Raw genomic sequence first — 11,190 nt, forward strand, 5'->3', positions numbered from 1 at the left:
CTTCTAGTTTTTTTTCCCCCTTTTTTTGCATTGGAGTGAGCAGAACTGCACTGTGCAGTTCAGGGTATGGATTTATACAGTGGTATAGTAGTGTTTTCTGTGTTGTTTTGCATGCCTTTGCCACTAATTCCTAGATGAAACATCCTAGTGACTGTGATACACATGGAATATACCTACGGCAGGGGTGTGTGCACAGGCAGCAGCCTGGGTTAACCCAGCTGACACAGCCAGCATCACCAAATCAGCCTTGCAGCACACAAACCCTTCTGCAGGTCTGGAACAGAAGCAGAAACCTTCAGAATGAAGTATGAGTAATTCGGAGTTTAACAGGACTGTCTCACCTAGAGCATGAAAGAACGTCTGCGTGATATGTGGGGAGCAGAGGAAAGGTGCTATTAAAGGGGAGAAGTCATCACGCCTTGCTTTGGCACTTGTTTTCTCCTGAGAGCACTTCTTCCATGAACATGCATCTTTGGCCTCTGGGACAGGGGGGTGCTTGGTGAAAGGCAAGGAGAGCAGACAGACCTCTGCCATAGAAACAGTATTGTCACCATAGCCATGATTTTTTCTATCCAGAACAGTGAATTACAGTTTCAAGGTCCATCTCCTGAAAGTGTTTTCTAGGCTTTCCATGAGGAGCAGGACTGAGAGATCGTGGTTGCTTTGTGAGAGATCTTCTCCCCAAGTAACTCAGGCTCTGTTTAATGTGTGCCTTGCAGGGAGCACCGAGCTGGTATTTTCAGAGTACTGTGACCTTCGGATCTTTTTTTCTGAGTGGTTTTAACAAATTTACAGCTCATTAAAGTAAACATATTGTTAGGGGGGGTTAGGCCCATAGGCAGCTCTTGCCATGTGTCAGTAGTGAATTTTGGTGCTCAGGTACTTTGAATGAGGAGATCCTTCTGCAGATTCTTCTCAATAAAGATTGACTGTCCTAAACAAGCACCACCCACAAGACCCATCTTCTCAGTATTCACTCCCTTTCCCAGATCTCTTATGAGCACTTTGAAAAACACAGATCCTCAGAGAAATCCCTCGATAACCTCTTCCCATTATGAAAATTGTTTTTTTCTTCCTACCCTTTGTTTCCCATTGGTAACTATTCATGCAGAAGTGCCCTTCCCCTTTGCACCACTTCTGCTCCAATCCCAGAAAAGCCTTGGGTGAAGGACGTTTCCAAAAGCCTATGAAAAACATAACCTGTGCCGGGGACCAGGTCACCCCATCAGAGTGGTCACCTTCACTTTGAAAGAACTGGACTAGCTATAAGGCGAGACTGTACTCCGCCAAAACCAGGTTGTCTCAGTCCCCAATATATCATGAGTTTGTTAATTATGGTCTTTATTACAATCTCTACCAGCATGCCCAATACAAAAGCCAGATGTCCTGGTGTGTAAGTCCCCTGGGCCACCTCCTGAGCCCTTTCAAAATATGCCCTTAAGGAATTTGCTATTCCTTAAGGACAAATTTGCCATTCCTTAAGCCGGGAGGCAGATTTCAGCCACCGGTGGCACAGCCTGTGAGCAGCCTGGCAGTTCCTTGCCTGAGTTTCATCTGTCCTCCAGGGCCGGCTGGTGTGCTGCCCGTGAATTTATTGATCTGCTTAAAACCTCTCCGTGGCCTCAATATCTAATCTGTTACGGAGAGCAGAGTGTTACAGGGCAAAATTCATCAACGTTTGTAAAGCTCATCAAGATCTTCCATGAGCAAATCCCCATCATGTTTTAATATATTTTTTAAATGTCACAAGTAAGTTCTCATTACTCATTGAAGAGCTGAAGCAAACAGCGCTTGCCAGACCCAAATATTGGAACAGGCAAAGGCTGCAACTCTCTTCGTTTACCACTTTTAGGACACTTTCATTTCAGCTTAAACTCCCTGCCTTGACTCTGCTCCTCCAGATCAGAAGCCACCCCCCAGCTCTCCCAGATGTGGGCTCAGGGATCCCCATGGACCCCTGGCCCTGGGCTTTTCAGAAGATGACTGCTGGCTCCATGGGGCTCTGAGAGTTGCTGGTCCTGGTCACTGTTAGGGTTGCGCTGGCAGCATGAGATGCCAGCATGAAGAACAGCAAAGGACGGATGAGTGCAGCCAGCAGGTGTTGGATCACACAAACACGGAAAACCTTCCCAATACCCTTCTCCTCTGACCCAGCGTGTAGTTTTGTCCCCCTCCAATGGTGCTTGTACATTACTGCACACTTGCTGGTAGGTTTGGCAGACGGGTCCTGGGCTATTGGGACCAAAACCATATGCACTTCTGTTCAAGTGGCCTAAGTGGCATTTTTCCCCATGACCGCGGATGTGGTCTGGGTGTCTGCAAGAGCTTCACAATGAACTTGCATTTCCCCTTGTTTTTCCTGCCAGGATGCCCGGAGGAGACATGGCCAAACCCCTCCTGGGCCATCGGAGCATGGAGGGTGACCCCAGCATCACGCCTCTGGCCGGCCGCACCATCGGGGTGCTGGGGAGCGGGGACTTCGCACGGTCATTGGCCATCCGCCTGGTGTGCTCCGGGTTCAAGGTGGTGGTCGGCAGCCGCAACCCAAAGCGCAAAGCCGGCCTCTTCCCTTCTGCAGCAGAAGTCACCTTCCAGGCTGATGCGGTGAAGAAGACGGATGTCATTTTTGTGGCGGTTTTCAGGGAACATTACTCCACCCTCTGTGACCTGGCTGATGTGCTGGTGGGCAAGATCCTGGTCGATGTTAGTAACAACACCGAGATCAACCATCACAAAGAATCCAACGCCGAGTACTTGGCTTCCCTGTTCCCAGCCTGCACCGTGGTCAAGGGGTTTAACGTGGTTTCTGCATGGACGCTGCAGTCAGGTGCCAGGGATGGAAATAAGCAGGTACTGTTTTCTTCTGACAAGGGCCAAATCGCAACTGTTTCAGCAGCGGAGGTCTGGCAGCAGTAGCAAATGGCCCTAGGCTCCAGGAAAAGGGGTCTGAGTGCTGGCTGTGGCATCCAGAGACCACCCCATAGCTTCTGCATTTCTTTGCTCAGTACCCCCACTTCCTTCAGGCTTTGTAGTCTTTGGAGCCTCTGCCTTAGTGAAAAGTATTATTTAATTGTTTATCTAAACACAGCCAGTAAAACAAAATGGTGGTGCACACATGAAAAGAAACCTGTCCAGGAGAGAGGTCTTTGGCAGCCAGATCCCCAGCAGAAAGCCTGCCAGGAAGCATGATGCTCAGTGGAATAATGTAGGCTTCCTTTAGCGCAGCATCCCTCCTGATGCACTCGTTCCCAGCAGCCTGATCACTCTTTGCCCTCTGTGTATCTTTCTGTTCGTTGCAGGTTCTGATTTGCTCAAATAACCAAGAAGCCAAGCACACTGTAGCAGAAATTGCTCAAGCCATGGGGTTCACCCCTGTGGACATGGGCTGCATGTCGTCAGCCTGTGAGATCGAGAACATTCCCCTGCGCCTCTTGCCAGCCTGGAAAATCCCCATCTTTTTGGCTCTGGGGCTCTTTCTTTGCTTCTTCACTTACAACCTGATCCGGCAGGTCATCCACCCTTACATCAGGGAGCAGAAGAACAAGTTGTACAAGATCCCCATCGAGGTGGTCAACACAACGCTGCCTTGCGTGGCGTACGTCATGCTGTCTCTCGTCTACCTGCCCGGGGTGCTGGCAGCCTGCTCGCAGCTCTACTACGGCACCAAACACAGGCGCTTTCCAGATTGGCTCGACCAGTGGCTCCAGCACCGAAAGCAGATCGGTCTCCTCAGCTTCTTCTGTGCGGCTTTGCATACCATGTACAGCCTCTGTCTGCCCATGCGCCGCTCCCACCGCTACCAGTTAATCGAGACGGCCGTCAAGCAGGTAATGTGGGTACTCTTCAGGTCAGCACCTGTAGTAATCTTCTACACACATCCAGATGTTGGGTAGCAGGCTTAATATCTTGGCCTTTGCATTCACTTTCCAAAGCATGAAGCCACCAATGTGAGCTTTCCCCAGCAATCCCACATCTTCACTACAGCCTCCCTGTATCAGCAGGTTTCTGTATCTCTCACCCCATGGATGTAGAGTGGATGTGAGAGGCGGTAGGCACCCCCGAGCCAGGATGGCCCCAGTTGGCAGCTGGCCCCATTTGCAGGCAGCACAGAGGCAGGAGAGAGGGGACATCCACGGAGGACAGCAGTGAGAATGGGCTGAGATGGTTAAAACCGGTTGGGTAGCAGGCTTAATATCTTGGCCTTTGCATTCACTTTCCAAAGCATGTGTGGGCCAGTGGGAGTAAGCTGTTATCAGTATGAGCACTTCTTCCACAAGGCAATCGCATACCACATCCTCATGCACCCATCCGCACTGAGGACCAGCCATCTTAGCAGGGTGTTGCCCGTGCATTTACAGCCAGGGCTAGGATCAAACTCCCCCGTGCCATTGCTCCCCAGAAGCACAGACAAGCCTTTGAAACCAGCCTTGCCCAGCACCTGGCGTGTCTGAGACTAGGGCACAGGCAGGAAAAATGCTAGGAGAGGAGAAATCCAGTGGTGGAGGGAGCAGAGTTCCCCTCAACTTTTCTCTTCTAGATTTTGGGAGATCCCCATTTGCTCGCACTGACGTTCACGTGCTTGGTGGAGTGACCAAGTCATAACTCATGGGGTTTGTTTTGTAGGAGGTGTGTCCTCATCACAATGTGCCTCCAGGAGTTTAACAAAATGATGGTGAAGAACTGGTCATAGGCTAAGAGAACAAGGAAACGGAAAAGGACTTTATTACCTTATTGAGGCTCTCAGCAGTGTTTATCCAGTATGAGATTGCTACCTTCCGGCAATTCAGCCAGCTCTGTAACCTGGCAGTGCCATGGGAAAATGTGATTCTGCCCTTCTTCTGCCCCAGTGGGCTTCACTGCTCCACCCCGCTCCCTCCTGGGATGGCACAAGCTTTGTGCAGCTGAGTGAGGAACCTGATCAAGGAATTGCCCCATAACCAGTCTGCTTTCTGTGCTGGGATATTTGCCTGAGTCTTTCCAAATGCTTGTCCCAACAGAGAGGAGGGAAGGGGCCGTGGGGACAGCAGGGAGCAGGATGGCTGCTTTCGGCAGCAGTGCCTGTTCAAAGCATCCATCAAACAACATCCCCAGCTGCTTGGCTCCAGCCTTGAGCAGGTCCTTCTCGATTGCCACAGTTGCACATTAATCTCGGGCAAGCATCCTGTGTTCACTTCCCCTCTATCTCCTGTTTTCTAGCAACATCTTTGTTTAGTAAATTAAACCCATTTAATGGGCTAAAGAGGACGGTTCTAAATGTTGCTCTTTGCCATGCAGCATAAAACCCATCTTCCCTTCCATTAGCATGAACAATTTCCCCCCTAAATGCACTTAAAACGAAGGTTATTAGGAGACTACTGCATATTCAAGCATCTGTATTTGTTTTCATGGCTTAAACTGACTTCTCGTTCTAATCATCTTTCCAAATGCAACTTTGGGGCTTGCTGCAGTGGTTACGGGCTGTGGGAGCTGAAAGCATTCAGCAGTTCTTCCCAGCAGGCTTCAAAACAGGTCTAGCTTGGCCAAACAGCAGTAGGATAAAAGAGCATTTTCACACCTCCCAAAACGCAGGGGCAAATAGCGCTGGAGGTGTAAATAGGAGCCAGCTTTCATCCAGGAAACCTGCTTCCAAAACCAAAACTAATACAGATAAAATTGAGTTCCTCTATTTCTAAGCGCTCCGTTTTAACAAACCTTCGTTGTCATGCCAGGCTGTGGAGAAGAAGATGAATATCTGGGTAGAGGAGGAAGTCTGGAGGATGGAGATTTATATCTCTGTTGGAATAATTGCCCTGGGCTTGCTGTCGTTACTTGCCATCACTTCACTTCCATCCATCGCAAACTCTCTCAACTGGAGGGAATTCAGTTTCATTCAGGTAAAGTTGACATTTGCTGATGCCAGAGAGTGATTTTGCAGTCGGAGCCAGGCCCTCACGCAGACCACAGAGGGCAGAGGTTGACCTGCCATCCCAGCACGTCCCTGCTCCGGCACGGCCACCGCAAGCTGCACACCGGTGTCAGGGGCAAACCTTGCCACTCCACTCCTCCCCACGCACCCCAGAGCTGTGGATCCCCCTCGCCCGGGAGGTGACACCGAGCGGCCATGGCGGGGCAGTGGGATGTGGTGGTCCCAGGGGGGCCATGCTGCTCTCACGCAGGGATCACCCAGTCTGCAGAGGGTGCTGCTGTCTTGGGAGGAAGGGAAAATGTAATGTGTCATGGGCATCCACGTGAGGATTAGTGGCAGGCTTTGCAGGAGGGAGTCTTTAATGTCTTGGCTGAAGTTCTTTCTCACCCTGCATTTAGCAGCATTAGAGATCCTGAGAAAAAAACAGCCTGGGCTTTGCCTGCGTGACACCCCCTGCAGAGTCCTTCTTTCCCCCTCTGTGGCTGTGAGCAGCGCTGCCATTCACAGCTAAAAACCTCCTGAAGTCACACAAGGCAGAAAGGCAGAAAGCCTTGGGGTCATTTTGAGAGCTCAGGGTTGTTCCCCTCCGTGGGCAAGACCCCCCTTGGAGCCGGTCGCATGTCAGTCATGCACAACATGTCGGAGGTGCTGCGGGGAGTTTGCACCAGGCTGGGGAGGGCAGGCAGGTAACCCACCATGAAGAGAGCTGGCTGTGGGACGCAGATCTGCCCTGGCATTTCAGAGAGAGTGAGCTTCTGAAAAGACAACGGTTCGGAAAGCACCGGGGAAGACAGTGCAGGGGAAGGTCAGGTTTGGCAGAGCTTGCATGCACCCAAATATTCAACAGACAGGTTTGAAAAGACCTAGACTGGTCTATAAAAATGCCAGAGCTCAAGAAGCACAGAGAACTGGGTATGGTTTCAATGAAAAGTCCCATGTCTGATTCTAAAAGGTGAATTAGGAGTGCAGGGGTAATTTTTCTTTCTCCAAAGTCATTCAGTATTTTAGGAGCCTTCTTCCCGCTTGCAGCAATGTCCAAGCTCCCCAGGGCCAAATTCCCATAGTGACCTGAGTTCACCACGTGGGACATTCACAAACCCCAAACTCAGGGGCTGCAGCACTCTCAGGGATGTGCTTGGAGCCAGGCTTAGGACTAACTAACGGGGATAGCAGGGAATGAACCTTCAAGTATTCCCTGTACATTAGAGCTCAATTTGAGGCCAAATTCCACTCACCATGTCGCTGTCGTATCCCATAGTCCTAAAATCCCTTGTTACTTGTGTCTCCTACATCACTGCTGCTTAGCGTGCGCCAGGCTTCAAGTCCCGCTGCAGTGGCCCACGTGGCACCCTGACACGCATGAGCCCTCCCCAAGGGACCCTGCCCCCCCACACCTCCCCTGCAGAGCCGCTCCCGCACATCATGCCTAACCCTTCAAAAGAGGAGGGCAGGGTTCGGGGATGCAGAGGTGAGTATCATCCAGTCTCTCCTGTTGAAGCTCTTCAGTGGCATATAAATAATTCAATATTCATTAGAGCAGGAGTTTGAAGTCTGCTCCCCTGCTTCCCCCACAAGTGCCCTGATCACCAGACGAGCAAGTCAGTTTGTCTTTTTTCCTCTCTTGCTGTGGGCTAGCTAGTAATTATTTACGCTGAGTAGAAGAGCCTCACCAGGAGAGCTTGACCCCAAGAGATTGTCCCTCGGAGAGAAGGGAGACCTGGCTTTAAACCTCTCTCTCAGATCGGACAACGGTAGCATATTAATTCTGGCCGCCATGTCTCAGGGGAGGGCTGCAGCCTCTGGGACGTTGGATAAATTGATCCTGGCTTAGGCATCTCATACCAGGAATCCCAAATGAAGGGAAGTGTCTCCTTGCAGCCTGCATTTCCCTTTGGCTCCCCAGGCAGCCCAGCAGCTCTCCTGGAGGGTGCTGGTGGTACATCATGTAATATATACGGTGTCACGGCAGATAGTGCTGCCACCTCCTACCAGTGTATGTAACACGACTGTCGCATCTGCCCTTTGAGACCCCTTCCCGCATGTTTCTAAGGGTATGTCAGCGCTGGGACAGGACGCATACGTGATGCTCGGCTCCAAAATAGCTCTTGGCTGCCCCACATGGGAACTGGCTGGCTTAGTTCGTGGAAAGATACTCGCACCTATTTCTGTCCGTGTGGGATAAAGCATGACAGTGTGACACGAGCTCTCAGCTGATCACATGCAGGAGAGACGCGGCTGGTATTGTGCCCTACCGTGGAAATATCATGTAAAAAAAGCAGGTTACAGATCTCTTAGCACGTTAGCTTCCATTTATTTTTTTTTTAAATGAGGACTCTTAAATTATTTACTCTTCAATAAGTTGGTGATACCTTTCTTGAGGAAATTAAGAGCAGATACAGCTACTGCTCCCAGGCTCCAGAGGTTAACATTCATGCAGTGCAATGTGATCCTCCCTGAATTAATGCACAGCGGCACAGTGTAAATACAAGGGGTGAAGCACAAGGCTGCTTTCTCAAATATTTGGGATGTCTAGCACTTGACCCTTTTACAGTGCATCAGAGGCATCGTGGCTTCCCGTGCCTGGGAAAAGTGAAAGATAAGGAAAATGGGGAGCGCAGCCGCCCCAGCCAGATGTCTCCCAGAAAATGCAGCAATTTGTCACCATCTCAGTTGAACTGGCTAGTGTGTTTGTGAGACGCTCTACCAAAAGCCACATTTGAGAGAGGGCTGGAGCTTGTTACAAATCCAGGAGCCACTTTAGTCCCCTCCTTACCCAGAGCTTCCCAAGTCTGACATTTTCCAGCAGCAGTGTGTGCACCTGTATCAGTGTCATGGGATACTGCCACGCTCTTAAAATACACTTCTGTTGCCTGATGGGCCAAAAGTCCCATTTGGATTGTTGCAAAGGTTTTAGAAAAAAAAAAAAACCAGTTAATTTTTATAGTAGTTCCTGCACATATACAAATTTCAATTAAATATAGTTAAATTGGATACACAGTTCCCTATATGTCCAGTTTTGATTAACAGAAAATGTACAGGATCTAGACACTGGATAACAGGAATGATTTGTATGTAATTCAACTTATAGGAGACATTTATAATGTTCCCCAGTGATTTACAGATCAACTCGAATTGGCTGAGAAGTAAAAATGTGTATGATTGCCTTTACCTTCCCACCCTGAGAAGTCCTCCTGGAATTCAAAGGTTGAATTGACCTGGTTTCTTTCTTAGCTCATGTATTGCAAGATACAAAGAATCTGTCATCAGACCTTTTCTAACCCTCCTGTTGCTGAAGTGCGAGCCAGAGCCACTTCCACAGAGCTAATGACTTCACGGGACTGACGGCAGCAGAAGTCAGAAACATATTTGGGTCAGGAAGGGGCCGTTGGCTTTGGACGCATCCCCAGACATTTCCAAATGAGGCACATGCGGCTGAATGACCTTCGCTGATGCATTACAGGGAGCCCCGCAGACACCAAGGAGATGGGGGAGATACGAGAGAATACAGAATAGAAAATATATGCAAAGCCTGCATTAGGAAGATATCATCTTCATACAGCTGTCTTTCAGAGGGCTTTAACACCGCCTGACATGGGTGGTGGTCCCGTATTCCCCATGCTGTGACAGTGCAAAAGAAACCCCTGCCACTGTTTAAAACAAAAAAACAAAAAAGTTTCGTAGCCAGAAACTGCATTGAGAGGATAAACGAAAGCAGAGCTTCAAAACTCAGTGCGGTGTCAGGGCTGAGGACGTTGGCAAATCAGCCCTCGTGGGGTGCTCAGCAGGCTCTGCATTGTACTATACTGAGCATATATTGAGCTCTATATACTGAGCCAAGCCGCGACCAGCAAAACTTCTGGGTTTTGTGCACTTACAGACCAACCTGTACCCAGCTGACAGCTTGTCTGGTGGGTGCAGCCATAGGGCCCTGCTGACCAAAAGTCCTTCAGCCAACATCAGCATTGGGACCCCCCCCCCGGCATCCCCTGCTCTCACCAGGCAGCCCCTCGTTTGTGTTACGAGCGGATCAGCCCATTGCTGCTGTCTGAGGAGCTGCCAGCGCTGCTTCCAGCCACCAGCGACTGAGCCACGCGGTTTTTGCCAATTAGCTTTTTTCTTTCATGTGCCCCACCATCCGCACACAAAGGTGGGTCACTGAGCGCCCATGATGGTTTGTCACCTTTTGTCCTACTAATTTCCACTCCTATTCTCCCCCAGTACCAGCAGCGGTTGAAAGAGAAACTATAGAGGAAGAAACTAATTATTTCCAGCTCTGACATCTCTGCCATGCGTAGAGCTCTGCTCAGGCTGACTCCACAAGCATCCTCCGCCCAGGGCAGAAAGCATCTGCTGCCCTTGAACTTCACTCTGTCTCCTTTCCCCCTGCCCTGCTTTACATCTGTGCTCTGCCAGATGAGTCTCAAGCTGGTACTTCCAACCTTTTGCCACCCAGGGATTTTTTTGCCTGTTGGAGAGAAACTCAGAGTTGGGAAATGATAGATGAGCTATGGGTCGGGTCCTGCTGTTAGATTCAACTGCAATCATGGCATATTCCAGCAAACTCCTCCTTAATTTTCCAAGTGAAACCAATCTTGACCCTGTTTGGGTTTGCTGCTTGTTACCACTTCAGCTTAGGAATCAGATGTGGCTTCTGGTAAGAAGGACGGCTGTCCCTGGAAGAAAGGATGGATGCAGGGATGCACGCAGGACTGAAGATCAGTTCACAGGTCTGCTTCTGACTCCTGGCATGACCTTGAGTAATGCTCAGCTGTAACACAGAGAGAAAAGTTCCCTAACTTGGCAGGGTGTTGTACAGGCGAAATCTTGGCAGGATTCAGTGACACCCACACGACTGCCTGATAGGTGCTGTAAAAGTAAAGTACCTGGATCTGGTAGCACGTTGTAGAGCTCTCCTTCCCTCCCCTGCCCAGTCCTCTCAGCTGCCTAAATGGTTAGCTCTGAAGGTTAGAGGATCCTTGGTCGAGTTTGTTGGTAACAACATGGTACATTTTGAAATGACACAGACCTGTTGCAGCGGGTCCAGAGGAGGGTCACAAAAATGATCAGGGGGATGGAACACCTCTCCTGTGAAGAAAGGCTGAGAGAGTTGGGAATGTTCAGCCTAGAGAAGAGAAGGCTTCGGGGAGACCTTCTTGCAGCCTGTCAGTACTTCAAGGGGGCTTCTAAAAAAGATGGCGGCAAACTTTTGAGCAGGGCCTGTTGCGACAGGACAAGGGGCAATGGCTTCAAACTAAAGGGGGGTAGATTTAGGCTAGATAGAAGGA

At 49.9% G+C, this 11,190-nt stretch overlaps 1 protein-coding gene across 1 annotated transcript in view; it reads left to right on the forward strand.

The window, feature by feature from the left end:
- Positions 1–2,367: 2,367 nt before the first annotated feature.
- Positions 2,368–11,190, forward strand: part of STEAP3 (STEAP family member 3, metalloreductase) — an 11,390-nt gene continuing 2,567 nt past the window's right edge. The window contains exons 1-3 of the mRNA XM_009327114.1: positions 2,368–2,850; positions 3,300–3,827; positions 5,709–5,873. Of these exons, the coding sequence (XP_009325389.1) occupies positions 2,368–2,850; positions 3,300–3,827; positions 5,709–5,873 (1,176 nt within the window). The remainder of the gene's footprint in view (positions 2,851–3,299; positions 3,828–5,708; positions 5,874–11,190) is intronic.

The sequence above is a fragment of the Pygoscelis adeliae genome, unplaced genomic scaffold (genome assembly GCF_000699105.1).
Source record: "Pygoscelis adeliae isolate BGI_AS28 unplaced genomic scaffold, ASM69910v1 Scaffold227, whole genome shotgun sequence".
NCBI lineage: Eukaryota > Metazoa > Chordata > Aves > Sphenisciformes > Spheniscidae > Pygoscelis > Pygoscelis adeliae.